The 22,731-nt window shown below is 35.4% G+C and overlaps 1 protein-coding gene across 3 annotated transcripts in view; it reads left to right on the top strand.

Annotated features, from left to right (window-relative positions):
• Kon (chondroitin sulfate proteoglycan 4-like protein) overlaps positions 1–22,731 on the top strand; it is a 54,840-nt gene that overhangs the window by 18,255 nt on the left and 13,854 nt on the right. For all 3 annotated transcript variants that reach the window (XM_072896771.1, XM_072896769.1, XM_072896770.1), the window contains exons 3-5: positions 4,749–4,912; positions 11,794–12,025; positions 19,432–19,648. In XM_072896771.1, the coding sequence (XP_072752872.1) occupies positions 4,749–4,912; positions 11,794–12,025; positions 19,432–19,648 (613 nt within the window). The remainder of the gene's footprint in view (positions 1–4,748; positions 4,913–11,793; positions 12,026–19,431; positions 19,649–22,731) is intronic.

Here is a 22,731-nt window from a genome sequence, read left to right as displayed (position 1 = left end):
AAAAAAGTTCTGATGGCGCGTTTGTAACAATCAATACGTCGTGTCGCGTACCAATAAAATCCGTACGTTCGACGTGTATTCATTCGCGTGTTAATACACATTGCGAATTCTCTTTCCGAAATTGTTGTCAGTTCTGCCATTGTTTATACGTAGATGCAGTTTCAAAGTGATTAATTAAATTTGTCACGTTCTATGCGTTTGTATATAATTAGGAGTAAAATTCCGGTAAAATAATTTCCGAAACATGTATACGAGCAAGTATGTTGTATATAATAGCGGAAGAATGCAACATTCATGATGTTCGTATTACATTATTCGCGGTTGATCTCACGCGAAATTATACTTTTCCCAAGAGACATATACAGGAATATCCCGAAATAAAATGAGATACCTACCTCTCTGCTACTCTAATCAGTTTTCCGTTCGTCGGATTAATCTGCATGGAGCATGCGAGACTGTTGCGTCGCGTCGCACGTGGCGTATCGCGCATTTGTTTTTACACTCGGGCTGTTTCGACTGGATACATATTTTCGCGAAAAACACATGCATCGGAAGAGAGAGAGAGAGAGATATTCCCTGTTATGCAACCGCATATTTTGTGCGTGCCGGTCACACGCGGTTAATATCGGCAAAGATGCAGTCGAAGAACATGCATTATATAATTAAGCACAAAATGTTTCTGCAATAAAGGCCAATGAGAAAATGTAACCACAATTGTAGATACGCACAATTATAAGTTGTAATAATTGTAGATAATACTGAAACTGTACATAATATATTTCGATTCTCTCAACAGCTTCAATAATTCAGAATAACGATTGATTATATCAATATCGCTTAGAATTTAATTAGATAAATTATTGAATGTAAGATTCAATCCAGATTGCAATCGGCTTTTAAATATTTAAAGAAAGCGAAAACACATACGCTATTGTTCATAATTTTCGCTTGCGTGATTATACGCTTTAAGTTTGATACAAATGAAAACATTCGAGATCGATAACTAATTAAGGCCAGTTAGTACGATTGCCCCACATAAATCATTAATTTTTATTTGTGCGTGCAATTCCGATATTCGAAAAAAATCGAAAAAATTATCAGGAAACGGAATAAACTTTACGAGATTATATGTGCGTGTGTGTCTATCTGCCGCGGCTACATCGCACCACACTGACCACTATCACGTTAATGCACTGTATACTTTTTTTCGAACGCCGCTGGCCAATTATATTTATATAACCACGAATTTCTACGCGTTCTCGTAAAGAAAAATATAATTACAGAATTGCATAATGTACTTGAAATGCTCGTATCTCGTAATATGGTTCGGTTCTACGCGTTTAACCCAGGATGCAGGTCAATCGGTGTATTCAGTGAAATTCGACGCATCCGACCGATATACAATCAACATGGAAAACGCGGAAAATTTGATCTGAAATATCCCCGTAAAATTACGGGAGACTGGTGCAGAGTTAGATAATGATTAACAATACGGTCGAATAGATTAGTCTCTTGTTACGAATTACCATCAATTATGTGGTATATATTACGGACCAGAAAATATATGTACATATATTTCGATGACAACGCGATTCATTTGCGTTAGAAAATACACGACTCACAATTTTTCACTCTACGAATAAGTCTGTCATCTACGCAAATATGCAAAATAATACTTCGATGTTGCACCAAAAATAAATGATTTGTAAAATGATTACGTAATACAACTGTGGATACATACACATTTAGCAAAAAAGTTTCAATTTATTATTTAATTTTCAACTATAAAACACACACACCTCTTTGTGTCCGAAATGGAACATTGCTGGCGGATATATTCGCATGATTAACTCGATCTCTTTTGCGTAACGATTCTGTTATTTCGTACTATAAAAGCGAATCTCGATTTTTAGTAATTTTACAAAACAAATAACCTATCAAATAACAACGAAACGTATTTTCGATATCCGCGTATACAACCACTGAGAATCGTAATTACCGTAACGAATATGTGGACCTATATATATATATATATATATCCGAATACAATTGAAGTAACATCTATACATGGATAGACATATAATATTAAATATATATTTCAAATATTTTATTTAGCTATGCACCTGAGAGAGGATAATACGTGATAATCTTAAAAGTTTAAATATTTGCACTCTAAAAAATTACATTTACTTTGTTAAGATATATTATAATATTATAAGTATCAAGAGAAGGAGAGATTCTTCGATTTTCTATTATCAATCTATAGCTTCTATATGATTATTCAAGTTTCAATTCATTGATAATTATGAATTTTAATTAGATCTGTAAATTACAAACCTTGTAAGTTGATCTTTTCAAATATACACACGTTTAAAAACGTTGCTCGATATTAATATTAAAAATACTATTTAAAATTTATTAATGTACCAAGTATTAAAAAAAAATTGCTATTTTATTATTTATTTTTCAGATTAATATTTTTGCAAATTAATTAGCTCATGTATGAGAAACGCTTGGGATTTTAAATACTCATTTGACGAGTCGCGCGAGAGGGTTGACATCAAAGCTATCCTATATTAAGTCGATCCTTTGAAACGTACGCAAATATTGCTATTCACGGATAACGCGAATTGAGTAAGCCGTGGTGCAATGAACTGAAAAACACCGAGGGCAATACGATCGATTCGCGGTCGACGTTAATGTTTCTATGCACTGGCTAACCGGGAAGGAGAAGAGAGAGAAAGGGAGATTCTTTGTACTTAATGGTCCGTGCTTTTATTCCATGTACTTGAACGCCTTCTTAGATCAGTTACGGGAGTGGGAAATAAACCCTTGGTGCAACTTGGTTCATTCCTTTACGTGTCTATAGAAGGCGCGCCATAAGATGCGGGATCTCCTCTCGTTGTTCGAGGCGGTGAAGCCGGCTATTCAGCGGCTCAATCGAAGCATCGACGTACTCTTTTTACACTTGTGGCCGTTTTAAGAACACGTTTTCGCTAATCGAGAATATTTTACGATCGTAATAGCCGAAATACACCCTAAGGAGATCTGCAGACGGAAACTTTGCAGACTCAACCACGAATTCTCTATCACTTTTTATTCAAACCCGCAAAAGCGATATTTGTACTTTGTACCGCTGTAAAACGATGTATAAGTCTATAGAAACACCCGAGAGAGTCGGCGAACTTTGACGATTCATTCATCAACCTGCCGCCAGGTCTACTTCTGCCGCTTTTGTTAATCAAGTGGTCCGAGCGGCTACTCGCTATAATAGACTTCGAGAACTTGGAATCTATAGATAAATTTCGAAGTATTGTGATTAATAATTATCATATGTCTCTATAATTTCTCTGCGGTAATCGTTACCAAAATCCGTTTTTTTCATTCAGTCGTTTATTCAGTAAATTACTAAATATGATATGTCGATTCAAAATGACATTTTTCATGCCTATGATTTAAATATATCAATGAACGAAAAATCCTTTGATTATCCAAGAGCACGTTTATTTGGAAATATCGGTCTTTTGTTTCTATACGACGGCTGTTTTGACATATGTGAACGTTTGACAGTTGTGATGTGAGCGCGAAAAAATAATTTCGCGCACGCACGTGAATAAAGCTTTTATTATTTTTGTTAATATCATGAATAATATTATTTATTATCGTTATTTTCGACGTGATGCGTGTGTATTATAATTCATGTTATTAATTTATATTATAAATAATAACGAATTATATGAGTATTTATGGGCAAGTTATGAAAACAAATACAACAAGTAAAAGAAATGCTTGATGTAAAATAATAATTGACCAATTTGAATCTAAGGCTACGTTAAGTGTTTGTATTTTTCAATTTTTTAAATTATATTTTACGCACTATATACATAGTTATTATATATTTATTATTATACATTTAAAAACTATGTGTAGATTTTAACCGAATTTTCTCTTACTATTGTGACAATTAATGTAGGGAAAAAAATAATTTTTATCTTTAGAATTAGGTAAATGAGATAAAGCGATTGTCGTGAACTTTACAAGATTTGCAAAATCATACCAGTTTGTTGTCTATCTTCGGAGTCTCATCGCGCGACTTATTTACTTATTTACCGCTGCTTACGGCACAGTACGGTAAATATATGAAATTTTCTGAAGAAAGCCACTTTAGCTCGCAATTCAAAAGTTATCGGAGAAACAGATGAACGAAATAAAACTTCCCGAGTGACACTTAATTTCTCTTCCTCGGCACTGAAGAAAAATGAGGTCTTCTGCGTCGACTCTGCGCAAACGTATTCACCTCATTTCTTATTTTACGTAAAAATAGGACGTTTGTGAGCATGATGTTTAACGGTCACATTCCTCCTTTAAAATTCATATTTTAATTATTATTATATTAGTCAGCGGAATACAAAATGCGGACCAACTGTAATGGGGAACCGCCTTCGCCGGTTATGAGAAAACTGTGTAATTTTCAGGACCGTAGAATTATCGAATGAACGAGAAAGAGAGAGAGAGAGAGAGAGAGAGAGAGAGAGAGAGAACATTTACAACGTTATATAAATTAAAATGAAGGATTGCAACGTTAATAGCGCATTTCCCTGTCTCTCTCTCTCTCTCTCTCTCTCTCTCTCTCTCTCTCTCTCTCCGTCTTTTTTCCCCCTCCAGCAAATTGTCCGGTATATAATAATGCGCGCCATCGGTCTTCCACGTTGTACCACCTAAACGCATTAAATTTGTTAAACTTGCAGTGTCGTTTTACGGGGCGAGCTACATCCATCTTCCGGTTCAAGAGGCCAAGGGTGCTACTGACATCAGTTTCCGGTTCCGAACTCATCTCGCCGATGCTATGCTGCTATTGGCTGCTGGCAAGACGGATTACTGCCTGATCAAACTCGAAGCCGGCAGATTGAAGGTTCGTTTGCCCCTGGCGCTTACTTCTATTAATAGGCTTTCTGTTTGGTGCCGGTCGTCTCGTCGTCGTTAACGGACCGCACGTGCTGCGATACGCCTGTCAGGCTTCTCTCTCTTCTCTCCCTATGTCCTTGCGGAGAAATTAGAGACGCGACAGGAAAAAAAAAAAAAAATAAAATACAAATTCACGCTAAAATATTCCCCTTCGTGAGGTACCGCGAGGAAAAAGGAGGATTCCCTCGCGCAGATGTAATACTCGCGCGCGTGTCCGCGGTTCTTATTACCTTGGGATTTTTATTTCTTAACGAAAGAGATGGCACGCGTCCAACGACATACGGCGAAGGGTATTGCATTCAGCAAAAGATTTTAATCGAATTTTGTTTTAAGCTGTAGGATAACGTACGCGAATAATACGCAGATATGTTAATTATCAATCCGCATTTGTCGCGCATATTCTTATTTCTTTTATTTTTATTTATATTATTATTAAATAATAATTTATGAGCATTCATCTATATTTACTCTGTGGCTAATTTTATTATATCATCTTTCAATAATAGTATATATTGATAAAATACATATTAATACAAATATTCATATTTTCATGTGATATGTCAATATCGATTATCATTTAGATAATATAACCTTCTGCTTCTTTCTCCAATTAAATATCCCCTCCGATTCGGGGAGGATATTATTTGCAAGAAGGAAATATCACTTGTACTATTATTAAAAGGAAGGTAAATACGTAAAAGAAGTGCAAGTTCTAGACTAAAGGACAAGGGAAGTAGAAGCGATAGAACAGAGGCAGTGAGCTGCGTGATCGCTGCATATCAGTTAAGGGTTAATAAAAGAACGCAACAATAACAGCTTAAAGGTTATGAATAGAATACTATATATATATTAAACCGAAATCGATAAGGCTGGAAAATAGCATAGCCAAAATAGCATTTCCAAAATTTTGTATTTTTGTCCTATTAAAAAGTATTTTAAAAATTTCTATTATATAAAAACACAATTAAATGTTTATACTGCGTATCGTGCAATACTTTATTTTTTGATATAACAATCGTACGCTATAGACAAAAAAACTTTATGTACAAAAAGACCGAAGAGGATATACTGACGAGAAAGAAACCAATAAATTGATTCGTAACGATTGAGATACAACCAAACCAGCCACCAAAATCAATCGTAGGTGGATTTCGATATCGCGGAATATCACATTTCAACTGATGGCAATTGCGCCTCAATCGTAGAGAGAATTAACCTGCCGCCACTTCTATTGTATCCAATCAACCGATGAGTCCGACGATCGTGGAGTTTCACGGCAATTCGCACGCCTCTGCTGCTCTTTTGCCTCTGTCGTCATAAAGAAAGATTTCTCGCAGCGGTTGATAAGCGCTCCGACATCCTCGTTAAAAGATCGACTTTCTAGCTTTCTTTTGATAGCTTTATGACACGACGCGCGTCAATCTCGCTTTTACAACACACGTCGAACAACAAACGAGAACAAAACCGCGTAATGTCTTTTCCATCGACGTCTCGCGAAATAAAATTGTACGGTGATACCACGCGATGGCGAAGTCAATTCTTTTTTTTTTTTTTTTTTTTATACATCCAGTTTTATCGCGCTTCAATACGATGATGTTCCGACCTGGAACGCCGCTCGCCGCGTCGCGACGCTCGTTCGTTTTTGCGCATCAGTCAGGATTTCACGCGTTCGGTCAAAACTGTCCGGACAAAGTCACTCTATCGGATTTTACGCAATAATGAACGTCGCGGTCCAAATAATGGGACGAGAATTTTTTTCTGTCGTCGGAAAAATCGCGCTGGGTTTACGCACAAACGAAATAACGATAAACGTGTCTCGTGATCCTATTTCCCTAAGCTCGAAATAACTTTCATCGAAAATTATTCTTAAAGAAATAATTCATTTCGTCGAAAGCGTATTTCGCGCTAATTTACACGCAGTAGTTAAATGTACGGTATATGCGCGCGATGCATGCGAAATGAGCGGGAAAGATTCACTCGCGTTTGCTAACCGAGAAAAACATGCGCGGCACGAAACGAGATGGAAAACAATTTATTACGTCTCATACGTTATCTTCCGATGACATTTATGCAAACGTATTTTACATGGTTGTAAGCATGGAAAACACATATAGGTATGTCGAGAATACATATTGCATTATAACAAAATTCCATATCATTTCATATCTGTTCTAGTGTCAGAAATTGAAATTCAGATTGAATATACACGGAATACGAATTTTCGTGATCGATATCTACGTTATTATGACAAGCGTCAAGACTGGCGATAGAGATGAACATGGCTGTGCGGCCGGTGTATACGAAACATGTACGTAACACAGAGAGTGGTACAGCAGCACGCCTATAAGCAAGTTTCATGGACCATAATGAGAAGAACGCTGACAACGATAGAGCTCGCGTAGTAGCCACATCCTGTCTCTTGATAATAACCGCTGATGAGAGCGGCGCTGCTTCTAATTATGTACAAAGAACGTTGCGCGCTGCAACCAAGTTACAACTTCGCCGCAGATTATTAATTTTCCAACGATTAATATTCTTGCGCATACTCTCATATTTTATATGACTCATTATCACACTCCCATCAACGAATGAAACGTGCTTAGCGCCCTAATTACCGCGAGCTGCAATTCCCGAGAACCCCACGTGCGGACTCGAATATTATTTTCCCGCCGACCGCAATTGGGATAATCGGTTTTCACTATGGTCGTCACAATTATCCCGAAATCATCTTTTCGATAGAGACGGCGTTTCGCATTTCAATCACAAAGTTTTCCACAATCTTGCTTCTCGTGCTTCTTTTCGAGAGAACGGTTTTCGTTCTCTCGAAAAATCTTAACGTCGAGATAGAACCGTACTTACGCGATACGTATCTCGATGCAGTATTAAAATACCCTCTACTCTCTGAGTGCATTAGCCGCGTGCAAGCGTATCCTGGTTACGCGCATGAATCCCGGCGTGAAAACCGCGCGAATCTAATTTCGCGAAGGGTTAAGTCTGTGCAGCGCGAAGAAGGTGCTTGCCGTCGGAGCTTAATTAAATTTGTTAAGAAGATCGTTAAGGAGGATGAAGGCAGGATAAACGGCCGAGGCAAAAAGTGCAACGGCTGTTCTGGGGGTCTCGTGTGCCTTCTCGAGACGGAGGAGCCTCGCTCGACGCCTCCGGAAGCTTAAAAGCCCCTCTTCTCTCTATCCAGCGATAATCCAGCGATTCAAAACTTAATTGCGGCCATATATGCGGTATCGTTCCTGCCGGCTTTCCAGCTGGCGATATAGTAGTATTCAGGATTTAAAAAAACTTTTCCTCTTTGCGCGCGCACGTTTTGTCTTTTTTGTGAATTTTTAATTAAATTTATTCGATTCTCTTACTGCAATTATTTTTAACTTATTTTTATACAATCATCTTGCTATTTTTTTTCTCCTCTCTTATTGCGTATGAAATGTGAAAATTGTCGAAATTTAAATAAACAAAAGTTATCAAGTCTCGTTAAAATAAAATATTCTTAATAAGGTAAAAGCACCTTAATAAAGTAAAAAAGAGAAATGTAATGAGAATGAGATGTTAAGAATTTGATACTAGTAATAATATAATGGGCTATAATGCCTTATAATTAGAGAAAATGTCGTATTGCACTTTTCCTCTTCGTGTTAAGGGAACCGTAATTCTAGTAATTATGAAACATCGTTGCTAGCAAAGCGCGGCATTTTTCCTGACCTAAATAGATATTTCATCGGCGTTACCTTGTATTTAAGCAGCAACGGAAATTATAAATATACTTATTCTAACAAACTTAACAGAGACTTTAGTCACTTTTAAGTGAGCATTTCGTTTCAGTGACGATTACATCTGAACGCGAAACAGCAGTCGTTAATCTTGAGCATCCGGTAACCCGATAAATCAAATCTTAATTACCGTAGCGTATCGCGATATCGCTCACTTTTCAGTGCGCGGCACCATTCATCGACGATTGATGTGAAAGAGAAATTTTCTGTGACATGTCGACATTTCGCAGTGATAATCGGACCGTCGCGTTCCCTTGTGTATGCCTCTTTCACTATTGCATCGCAATCTATGTATGTATATTCACGATAAACTCCAGAGTATCGGCATATCACAATAGTCCCGTTTAAACCTGTCTCGACGTCCCGTGGATAATCCGACGATTCGGCTATGCCAGGATGCATCGGCGGTTTCCGATATTCACTTTCCAATCGTCGATGCATTCCTAATGCGACCATTGCAGACTCTTCGACAATTGTGTGCGTAGAAGCGCGTTTACATTCTACAAAGTGTCGGCGTATATCGTGCGCTCTTATACATATTAATGAATCCTACATTTAGTTATCCGCTATTGCCGCGTTCGATTTTAGAACAGCTCTCTCCTTCTCCCTCTTTTTTCAATGTAGCTTGTTTCAGAATTTTTATTTCTTTAGTTTGAGTCTCTCGCGTTATAGTTTATTATATCCTTTGTACATTATATTTTATTATTATATAATTTATAAAATATTGTCTACTTACTTAACGGCAGAGTCTGCTTCTGTAGTTATGAGTAGACTTATCTGTAACAAAGAAAAGTAGCAACAGTTAGTAACAGTAATAATAACAATGCTATTGTCAACCCTACTCTCAGCTCGCAAAAACTCGCGTTTTTATTACCGAGTCGATCGTAAAAACCCGACGTGCACCAGTGACTTGGGCTGCGCCGCCACTGTGACTTTTTAGTCTCGGACGATCGACTTTTCATTAAGAGGAAAAGAACCGCAACGAATGCTCCTTGATCTCTTACATAGGATCAACGAAGACCGCGCTCGAAAAACACTAGCGCGATGCCGTAGAAGGAACGCAATAAGTCTTGGACGCTCGATCCAGGACGCGATTAAAGCCTCCTTTATCAGGAGCCTGCTACTTCACCTCTAGCTAAAGCACATCGTGTACTATCTGGTAACTCGATAATGCATTACACCGCGTTGAAACATAAGGTTTAAAAGAAGCGAATAGAAAACTATTGATGCGGTTGAGAACTATTTAGCTACAGCACCGCCTTTATTCATACAAAATTTATTTTCCCTAGAAGTTTACTTTTTTTTTTCTTCTTAAATTTAAATTATTCGCCACTTAAATTTTTAATAAAATGTTTAGTATAGTAATAATCATAAAATCAAAAATTCTTTATAACTATGTATATTACTTATACATAACTTCAATTTCTATTACGTGTTTTACATTATCCTAAAATTTTATATCAAATTTTATATGAAAAAAAAATTAATAATTTTAAGTATAAAATTCTATGTCTTATGCAGTAGCCATCAGCGTCCATAAAGAAAATTCATTATTAAAAAATATGCATACTGTAATATTTAATGTAATATTATATATAGGTACTGTAATATTTACAATAATTATTTAGAAGTCTATAATGTTAGGGGACAAGTATAACAGACAGCAATCGTACGGTTGATTTAGATGGTTTCTGTGAATCTAAATGTGCGCGGCAAAGGGGAAGGAGAGAAGTTTGGATTTATTCTCCCGTGGGTGTGTATCGTAAATCTACTACGCGTAACTAGAAATCCCCGACGGTGCGATTACAAAGTAGCTGCAGTAACTGCTGTTGCATGACGCGTTTTGGGAAAATAACAATACATATCTATATCCGTCTCTTGTGCGGTTCTTACACATTAATAGGTATAAATATATAAAATATATATTATAATATATAGTAAAGATCAGATAGAGACCCTGTCAGCTTCAGCGTTGCTAAACTACGGCCGAACCGTATCATTTTTTTTCCTCGATGGAAATTGATCAAAAATACGGACGACGAGAGCTATCGAAGGGGTTCGACATTTATTTTCCACACGAGACCGAGAGCCGTTTTCACTGTCTGTCTAGCTGTCTGCCTTCTTCATTCTCTCGGCGTGCAAACTCATTGTGCGAGTGCTTCAAGTGCAGACGGAATACACGAAACCTCGAGCTGTCGGATTCCTGTCAGCTCACGCTGTCGGAGAATTTGCAGGGCATGACTGGCGCCAGACAACCTCGTGTACCAAGCTTGGTATACCTACTTTGCCAAACCTAGCTTTTTTGCGGATTTATATCTGTTTCTCCATGCACACTCGAAAACGAACAATCGAATATTTTCATCAAAGTCTTGAATTTCCAACAACTTGCTATATCGAGATAAAATTAAATATCCGTATTAAATTATCTATTTGCGGGCGACAATATTAATATAAAAATATAATGTTATATTATTATCTTAAATATTTTGTTTTTGAAGAAATGTTATTATCGTTTACGGGCTTTTATTTTATTTTAATTTATTTCTTTCTTCCATGCGGTATAATTATTTCACAGTAAAAGTGCAAAACTTTTTGATCGCACCGTCGAGACCGCAAAGAAGGTAAGCTACCTTACCTGTGAGATGCTTTTTGCGATCTTTGTGCGTAGTCGTCGGTTACTTTGTTCATTAAATCTCTTAAAAGTATCTGCGTATCTCTCTTTCTCGCTCTCTTTTTTTCTGTCTCTGTCTCTCATTGGTAAAAACTGCACACATTTTCATAACATTTTATTCACGCGACGCGCTCATTTGGTTAGCGCGGAAGAATGTAACGTTGTGGGTCTCCGGCCAGAAATTGAAACTCTATTTCGAAGAAAAAGAGAGGGAGCACGACTGGTCTTTCGAAAAAAAGAACTAAAAAAAAATGAAACAAAAATGCATTTGTACCATGTACGTATAAAACCCATTTGCGGAAGCGACGCGTCTACAATAACTCCGGTAAAAATGAGACTGACTTTTACGAGCGCCGCGCCTACTGCTTTTTGTCGCAGGTTCACATTAATCTAGGTGCCGGCGAGAACGAGATGGCGAGCGCCCGCGGATTGACATTGAACGACCTCAGTTGGCACGAGGTCAATCTGACGAGACGCGAGGCCAACATCAGCCTACAGATCGATGTCATACACACGACGAGGTCGCAACTACCGGGTCGCTTCTTCGAGCTGAACATACACTACGGCGTCTTCATCGGCGGACAGGGCGATTTCAACGAGCTATTTCTAGGTAAGACGGTAGTAAGACAGGCAAAGGAAAGGCAGACAAGGCTTGGTTTATCAGGATAAATTGTCTCGCCACGTGACTGAACTAGATCCGATACGGTGCACCAGCAAAAACCACATTTGTCGATGTTGCATCTGTGCCGCGGTCATGACCACATTTCTCTTTTCCTTCACCTCGTTTTGTTAAATGATCGCCAATCTCACTCAACTGCCGCGAGGACAATTGTGAGATTAGATAATCAAGAGTTATTAAGTGTTTAAACAAGAATTTGCGCATATGCTCGAGTAAGACGTTTTCTGTGTTGTTAGAAATTTTAACGTAAAATATTTTTAGCAAATTGTTTCATGTCGTGTGTAAAAAATATTGATATAAAAATATGCAAGAGTAAATAAGTTATAATAAATATAAATAATGAACGAAAGAAATAATCGAATACAGAATATTCTTCTATTATAATAATATTGTCCACATATAAATGTACAAATAAACGTGAGTAAACATAAATAATTTGAAACGCGCCACTAATATAGAATGTATCTACGATAACTGTACGTGATTTATTGAAGTGTTATTTTTATTAAATTTTTTTCAAGAAAATGTGGAATAGTTAAATATTTTCCTTCAGTTGTAATATACCGTAAAATAAATTCAATAAAATTATCACAATTGTGATTAATGTAAAAAGAGCGAAACCTAATATATATATATATTAATATAATTTATATATTATATATATATATATATATAACATATTTAATATAATATTAATAAATTAATACGAAATAACATAATATTAATAAATTAATAATTGTTTATGCAGTACATTGATCCGTTGCGCGTATATGAACTAAATTTGATAAGTTTTAATTAGATTGTGTGAAAAACAATAGTTTGACAAGTTAATTATATTTCGTGCGTTTTGTATTTTTTTAAATGACAATATGATTTGTAACAAAAATAATGAACTTAATATGCCCCAAATTAGAAAATCTATCGCGATTTTAAAAAACAATTGTGACTATAATGGTAACATTTCGATATGCACAAATTTATATTTATTATAGTTTTACTATCAATCTGCAATATATAATATCAATTGAATATCAAATATATATTATGTATATGTGTATTTGTATATATTTTTCTATTTTATGGAAATTTAATAAGCACTAATAAGAGAAAATATTATAAATAGATAAATAAATATATTATGCATATAAAATAAATAACAATATTTAATTATTTAAAGAGCTATAGGTAAATTTAGTGCATTATTCACGTAATATTATTAATATTTCCATTCCATGATTAATTTATGAAATTAACAGAAACGATACGCAATAATTAAAGTCTGTACGATATTGTATACAATGCAAACATTTACATACATACATACATACATATGTATATATATATATATATATATATATATATATATATATATATATCTCAGATTATTTATTTATATAATAAACACACATGTGAAAAATGGCTCATACAATATCAGAATATTTATAAAACATGAGTGAAAAATGGTTTATACAATGACTAGTTTATAATGTGATCATGAAATCTTAATGGATTATCTCTTTGAATCGTGTTATATTCAAGTCCACTTGCGGCAATGAAATTACAACGAGAACTATGTCAACCGACATAGAACGACGACAGAGTCGGAATGATGTTTCGACAGTACGGTTTCTGTAATGGCATTCCCAGAAGATGAGATGAAGACAGTATAAATAAAAAATATGAAACGTCGCGTTTTTTAAAAGTAAAATCTCGCCGTAACTTTCAACAAGAATTGAAAGTTGTAGAGCGTAAGAAAGTCAAGATGGAAAAAAATCTGGTGCTTTCGGATAAAAATTGTACTATAAATTGTATTATAAATGAATAGAATCAAGTTTCCTAAAATAATGGATAATAATATCAAAGAGAAAACTTGTTGAAAATAATAAATAATTCAATATTTATCAACGTTTCGTATTTTATAAAATTCTGTAGTATTTCGCGATGTTACATTAAAAAACAATCTTTAATTAATCTTAAGCAACAATTTTCAACGAAAGAAGAAACTTTATATATCTCATATATATTTTCTAGAAATATTAGAGAGCTTTTTTTTTGAATTTTTTTTCCGTCTTTGGTAACGAAAAGTTATTGATGTTTTCTCTTTAATGCAATCATATTAATGGAAGATCGACAAAAATAACTGTAAAATACTGTCGACAGAGAGAGAGAGAGAGAGAGATAGAAATAACGAACTATATTTATACATAATAAATTGATATTAATAGATCGATAAAGAATGAAATTATATTATAAAAAAATTGTTTAATTTTCCAAATTTATACGTGAAAACAAATTCAATATAAATAAATCGTTAAAACTGCCACAATGCGCATTTTCTGAATGATTGCTTCAAATAATACTGCATATTATAATAGTGAAACAATTGTTTACCATCACGCTGAGTCGTGACAACGAGCGAAAACAGGTGATTACAATGGAACAGTAGCTGATATTATATCGAAAGTATGACATACGCGCACGCCGTCTCGTGTTTCCACGATGGCAAGGCTTAAATAATGAAGTACCGAGAGCGCACGTTGCGCAAAATCGCACGAACGAGAGAATGTAATTCAAACATTTGCCTTTGTTTTCGTTGTTGTGTTAACGGCAACGTATAACCAGACTCATCTCGTGCACTAGTAATGGCCGTAATTACTATTCGAAATATTACGCGATTAGCGTTTCATCAATGCTCGTACAACTGTCCAATCGCGAAAATATATTCGTCAAGTCGATCGCGTTCATAATCTTGTTACCGGTCCTAATTTCATTATCGCGCTCGCAATTCTACTCGCACTACGAATAAATTGAAAGTCGCGATACGTCTCTCGTGAGAAACGGCGATTGGAAAATTCTCCATCCACCTTTCGCAGCTACAACGCTCGGTTGTATTACGCCTTTGCGGCAAAATTCCGGATTACGTTCTTCTATGCTTCAGTGTACTCCCTATACCCTATACCACCGGTCATAGAATACTACGAGTTGGTCGACAAAGAAAAGGCGGAGATATCCTTTCTATTTTCAATCCGTTGTGTAAAGTGCACACAAAAAATCTTACACGAAGAAAAATCATAGTATTATTTTTTCAGTATTTCTGAAAATGTGAGATAAAAGCGTGAAAAAATATATTTTAAGGTTAAAATAAATTGGAATAAATTAAAGTAAGGTAGAAAGAGTAATTTTGGTGGAGTATTTTACAGAGGAATATGAAAATGTAAGAATCGCGGAAAATCTAAGAGTTTACAGAGAATAAGAATTTACGGATTCAGGCGCGCAATCATAATTTTTTAGCGTTGGGCTCGTGATTTTGTGTATGTGTGTATGTGTATATTTGGGCGCGTATATTGCTCGTTTAGAATAAAACTTGGTTCTTATACCCAAACGACCATACTTTTCATGTTCTATATATGCCAGAAACAGCTTGATAATGACTAGGCTCTTTAATACAGGCCTGGCACATCAGCCGTAGGTAATCATTTCTCCGAAGTAAAACAAAAAATTCAACCAAGTCGTTCCATTCGAATTGATGCAGATGAAATTGAATACGATCAGCGCAAACAGCATCATTTTTTTCCCTTTCCATCTCTCTCTCTCTCTCTCTCTCTCTTTCTCTCTCTGTCTCGCTTTATTCTCCCTAGACGCGCCCCCATCGTTACCCCGTCGGCCGTCACGCATAATACTCGCCGACCAGCTCGAAATTCAATTTACATATTCATGACAATTCATTTGTACCCTGTGGCCCACTCCTTGGAGAAGGTCTTATTAATTCTCTGGCATGAGTCTCTCGCTAAATTCTCGAGTCGAGGAATAAAGAAAGAGAGACAATCTCCCCGGCATTCGAAGGAGGGTGCAAAATTCATTTTATAGTACAGACTCTGTATAGGGTTGCAAAGAAGACCCGAAAATAACATAACTACTTGCAGAGTTATAAGATTCTTGAAGCAGTTTGCAATAGATTCCTCTCTGCAAAAGATTTAACTCTTCCCTTTTTGACTTCAAGCTTTTCGATGTACTAAAGATTAAATATCAAGATAAGTTTCTATTGAAATTAAATAAATCTATTTTGTGCTAACAAAGAGATAACATTTCTAGTTACTGGCTATAATTTTAAAGTTTAATTTATGCTTTTAACTTTAAATGTAAATACTAAATGCGCAAATTATTCAGGGTGTCTATTCAAATCTTATCAAAAATTTCCTGAAAATTCCCTGATTTTTCAGGTATTTTTGTTCAAAATTCCAAGTAAAAAGAATATTTTTAAAACTTTTTAATACAACTTTCTCTAAAATAAATTTTTTTATTATATGCATTTTTTAATGTTTTTTATTCATACGAAGAAAAAATACGGAGCCGTTTCATTGTCAGATATATAAATGTACTAAAAAAAAAAAACTAAATAACTTTCACAAGATAATTTTTCATTTATATAAAATTTTCATTTCTTTATCTTTAAAAGTTACAAAGAGTATGTACTTTATTCAATATTATGTTAAGACACTAAGTATATAAACAAAAAAAATATATATATTATGGGCGTGTTCGGGGAAACACTATATAGCGTTAACAGTTCTATCTTTGTTCAACTTTTAATGAGTAACAAAAATAGAACGACACTGTTAGCGCTATATAGTGTTTCCCCGAACGCGCCCAATATACAGGACAAATTGAGACGCCAAGTTCACGTTATCTCATTTTATATATCGACGATTTTTTAAGCATTTCTTATTAGACTTTAAGCGCTTAAAAGCTAAGGAGTTTCACAATATTTAAATAAAAAATTCTATGTGTAAAAATTATTTTTTAATCATAGAATTTTTAAGTGCTTAAAATTTAATAAGAAAAAAAATTGTCGAACAAAGCAAGATGCAGTGAACTTGACATCTCACAATCAGTTTGTCTCGAGCCATTTTTTTGTTTAATCAGAAAATTATTTATTTAATCTTATCAAGAACTATCAAAAATAAGACCAAAACTCAACAATTAATGAGTTTCTATGAAATGAAACGCCAGTTTCACGTACACAGCTGACTGTTTACAAGATAAAAAATAAAATTATCAAAAAAAGAATTTGGAAAAAATTCCTTGAATCCCAATAAAATTCCATGATATTTCCCTGATGTTTCCAGAAGAAATCCTTGAATATTTCCAGTTTTCTATGTTTTTCCAAGTAGACACCCTGATTATTATATATATATATATATATATATATATATATATGTGTGTGTGTGTGTGTGTGTGTAAGACTCTATTTCAATTGTACAGTTTGGAACACCGTGTATAGCATAGATCCACATATACACGTGTGTGTGTGTATTCCTGGTTATATCTGTACAAATAAATGCACATATACATATGCAAAATTGTACAATGGAAGCGTATACCTATACAATCGATTGCAAGATTCTCGGCGTGGATTTCGCTTATCGGCCGCCATTTGCTCGCATCTCTGTAGAAATATAGAGAATATTTTCGGAGCACAACGTATATTTAATAGTTGCGAGAAATCAATAAAAATATATAAGTACATTTCAATGTGTCGATATTAAAATCCTAACATTTCATATAAGAAAGAGAAATTTTCTTGTGTGTACTTATAATGTAAATATAATAAATTACAAAATGTGAAATTTTACTATTTTAAAAATCGTCTATTTTGTTGTGATTACAGTATTTTTCGTCTTGATTGTTATTTCGTAAAATATCTTGGTTTATATTGCTCGAGAAACGCCTTTTTTCCTGGATTAAAATAATTATCTGCTGTTTTTTTGCGTGTAATATATAGCATGTATCTTCTCACAAATATGAAATTCATGTTCTCTTTATTTTATTACAAGAGTCTCAATTTTTTTTATTAATATATCTATAATTTAAACGTTTATTGAATGCCGCGATGAAAAGATGGAGATAAAAATTTACATTGAAAGAGTGGAAAAAAATTTGATAAAAAAAGCGTATTTCCATTTAGCGGTAAAACCGATGCTTGTTAAAGCTAACGTGGTTTATCAAAGTAAGACCACTGAAATATATCATTGCCGTTACCCATGCAAATCTATCTTCCGAAAATCGTTATTTTGCTCTGACGTGTGGCAGCATCCATGCTGGGCGAATCTACCGCCCAGTGTTTAGAGACACGTTAACCGCTGTCCTGCAGCGCGATGAGGGAAGAGGGTGGGAGATTGGCCGTGCGCCAAAACATCTTATCAATCAATAAAATTTTCCATTACCTATGTCTATGTAAAAAGCTAAAGAAATGACGGAGAGTACCACGATCTGGTATGCCGCAACGACGTAGTAAACAGACTGGCTGGTTTATAGCGCAACCACCGGTATTCCGTCACAAACTGTCTCTGCGATTTCGTGGCGTGCCAATAAACGCCTACTCTCGGACCGCTTATATATACGTATCCCGTTTCTGTCGCGTGTAGAGTGGCAGCGCCGTCTTAGCAGCCATCGACACGCTGTAGCTCGAGGGTAATCCACCAACTTACCCGGAGATGCGCTCTCCTCACACACGAAGACAATTAACTTCGTGTTACAGCGAAACCGCCCGCGGCGCGAAACCGCCAGTTTCATCGAATCCGATGCATCTGTTACAGATATCAAGTAGATCGCGCACACATCGTATTATACGTAATATATATATATATATATATACACACACACACACATATATATATATATATATATATATATATATATATATATATATATATATATATATAATTCTCTTCTTCGCATGACAACGTTACGTTCGAGGAAATTTTGATTTCTCGATGAAATTGGTTTTTAAAAACACATTTCGAGAGAAATGTTTATAATTAAATAAAATTGGATAAGAAAAAAAGAAAATCCAGTCGACCTGTTTTCTTTTGCGATCTTCTCTTAATATTTTTTCTATAAAAAAATTATTAAAATAAAAGTCATTTATGGTTATAGATAGATTGTATTTTCTAGCGATTATTATTAATATGCTACTATTGATTGTTTATAATTTCTTTTAGATTCGCTAATTGTGAGCAATTCATCAATTAGAAGAATGAAAAGTAACAGTTACATCTATACCATTGTTTAAAAATTCATATTAATCTGGAATTGGAATCGTTCCTGGTCATATTTCTACGTAACGTTTCAAGCGACGCGAATCAATAATGACCTCATTAATATAATATTTAATGGACACCACCTACGAAGCTCTATCTATAACGCGTGAGCATATTTTGCAAATTTATTCAAACGCGCTAACGCATCCGTTACACTTTTTCATCCCTTTTTACGGTCGATATTACGTATCGAGAATAATCTGCAAGACTAAAATTCTTTGTCCGTCTGATCCGCAGGACACACGGATTATCTGAGAGGATGCATGGCTGACATAATCTACAACGGCGCCAAAGTTATAGAATACGCCAGGTCGAGGAAGGGCCAGTCGGAGGCAACAGCCGTAACGTGGGGTTGTTCACCGGAATTCGACGCCACGAGAAGCACGGAAGTCAGCTTCGTCGAGGACGGCGCCTTCGTCGCCATTCCACGCCCCATTCCGCGCTCCGGTTCAAGGTATATACCAAAAGTACCGCTTTCCGTTGTAATGTATACGCTTCCATTTACCATCGTCGCGCACATTTACGAGACCGTGGAAAACGTAATTAAACTGTCACGTGACGCAACCCATATCAGCCGCTTCATTTCGATAATGTTTTAAAAGGCCATGATATTCGTGTATCTCGGTGAGCTATTATACATCGAATCCGCTATTATTTAATTATACTTGTTTTCATTATTGTTTATTATTTGACTTTAAATCTACAATGATGTAAAACCTGAAGAGAAACTTCACAGACATCGTAAAATTCAACATTCGTGCAACCTCGATATATTTGTCTATTTGTTTTTTTTTAGGGTGGGGGGGGGGGAAGGGGGAGACATATGTTCCAGTTTTACCGGCGACTCTATCGCACACCATCACGTAAAATAAATACGTTGGTTCACGAATCCAATATCTTATGGTAATGCCGCGGGAAATCCGTTTTACCGAGGTCGACGGTGGGGTCGCATAACTCGCATTCCCCTGCCTATATATCTACATCCACGCCACATTCAAGCCATCGGTCAGAGAAGGCCTTTCATGTTACGCGATTCCTACCACTTTCATCTCTCGCGCAGCTTTTAACGAGCATTAAACCTGTGGGAGCGTTGTTAAATCGTCTCGAAAAGCTCAGAAACAACTGTTTCAATCGCGAGAGTTACGTCCGTCGCCGTAACTCTCGCAACGAGACAAGCAGCAACACTTCGTCAATAGAGATACTTTGATCCCTCTTTTCAATACGGCACAAGGACTTTGAGATGAGGACAGTCGATTGACTCAAAAGTTCATAATGATAAAGCTACTTAATGCGAATAGTCGTTTGTGGAATTAATACTATTCACTAAATACAGAGCTTTGAACCATCATTTACACTATTAATATCACAGTGTACACACGCAGGGTGCAATTTTGTTAGATGATAAATTCATACACCAATATGGGCCAATAATTTCAATATATGTATGTAAACTCTTGATACAGATTGTATTAATATTATATTATTACATTTTATTAAACCACATATATAATGGACGCGAAAGGTTTTAATCTTAATATTAAGTACAAGGAAATATGTATTATATTTGTTAATGAGAGAAATTTTGTTAGATGATAAATTCATACAGTTTATAGATCAATAATTTCAATATATATAAACTTTTTTAACACAGAGTGTAATAATATTATTAAATTATTAAATTTTAAAACACATGTATAAAACAGATGAGTCGAGAGGTTTTAATCTTAATATTGAGTAAAAGAAAATATATATTATATTTGTTAGTGAAAGAAAGCTGAATAGAAATAAATCATAGATTATAACTAAAAATACATACACAGCGTATTCTTCAAAATGAGTTGAAACAGTTTTTAAGACACGTAAGCATGTCATTTTTATCTTTGAATAAATGTGCAAGCATGCATGTTGCACGTTTCCTACGGAAAGATTGCATGCATTACGATTTCGCGGATCTCTAGTTTTACGAAATATCTCAGAACCGTGGACACTTCAAAGCTTTTGTTTCTATAAATTAAAAGCAACGGAGATGAAGAGCAGCGATGTTTATGTTCAAAACATATGTTCACTTTGTAGACCGCATATTTCCAACATTGTAGTGGAATATATATTTTGCTTACAATTTATGTTTTTATCTTGTTTTTTTTTTTCAAGGCGAGGGAGGGTCGATATTAATCTTCCTGCACAAAATGCAGATTCATTCCATGCTTCATTCGCACGGTATGAAACATGGTACGAAAATGCTAAGCACGTCCGAAGAGACTAAAAACCTCGGTGAGCCAACCGGTGTGTCTACGCTACTATTGTCCGCGAAAATTATTCGGGAGTGCACTAAGAAGCGGAAAAACGTTTCATTTTCACACGAATGCGGTGTGCATCGGGTAAGCGCAGTTAATACCAGTCTTCATATACAGGTGGTTAAGACCTTGGTTACGCGCACGGTTTCACGTGTCTTGTGGGATCGCGGAAACTCCGGACGTAAATACTCCGGCTCTTTTGTTGCCCCGAATTAAAAGCACACTACTTCCGGGTAGAGTACCTTAATTCAACACTTATCTGAGAAAATAAATGTCAGAATCTGTTGCATTATATGTGTATATAATCCAGTTAAAAGCTAGACAAAGAATTGGTCCTAATGGTTTGTTATATTAAATGTTTGAGAAAAATTGTGACCTCTTTTCTGGCATATGGCAAATATGTACGCACGATACTATGTCTAGTCGATAAACGGATAAGTAGATAGTCAGGCGGAATCGAGTGGATGACTGGACAATCGTAAATGTCTTCCTTCCGCCACGTCCTACGTGAAGTCGATGGACCGTGAAGATTTCGACATGCGCTCTCAGAGTTCAATTGATCTGAAAGATTCAAGTGCTACGTGTGTGTACGCATGGCTTGACGTTCGAGTTATCTCTATTCAAACTGATAATTGAATTTCCTGTTTATCGTTTATTCGTCAACTAATTTATCAATTTTTTTCATCAACATTATTACGTTGTATTATTATATTTAACGTAGACCATATAATATTTGTATGTTATCATTTAACTTAAATCGGTAAAAATTATAAGAATCAAATGGAAAGATTTCTCAGAGGACAGATTTCTCTTAATTTCAATTACTGCAATTCTTCGAACGAGTTTAATTTTCTTGAAAATCGATTGTAATCGTATAAAGAGCGCGCGCAAACACACGTTGTATTGCGCTTTCAAAAGCAAAGCATCGACTGATGAACGTAGAAACACAAGCGGACCGTATTAGAACATCCTTAGTGCACTTCCGACATGGTAAACAACTAATTGCGTTTACAATTCGTACAAGTACACATTTGCCTACAACCGTTGCAAACTGTATTGTACAGTACGACATGCACAAACATATCGGGCATCTTCATTAATTCCATTTAATAGAGTTAAACGATGATAGAATTCTCGATAAATGTGATTCACGCAATTAAACTTAGCTCGGGACTTAATTGTAACATGCGTGTGTCAAAAGGTGCGGTAGCATCTCATTCCAAATGTAATTTATATATATTTT

The sequence above is a fragment of the Anoplolepis gracilipes genome, chromosome 7, assembly GCF_047496725.1.
Source record: "Anoplolepis gracilipes chromosome 7, ASM4749672v1, whole genome shotgun sequence".
NCBI lineage: Eukaryota > Metazoa > Arthropoda > Insecta > Hymenoptera > Formicidae > Anoplolepis > Anoplolepis gracilipes.
Note: the sequence above shows the minus strand (reverse complement) of the source record. Positions and strands in the feature narration are given on the sequence as shown.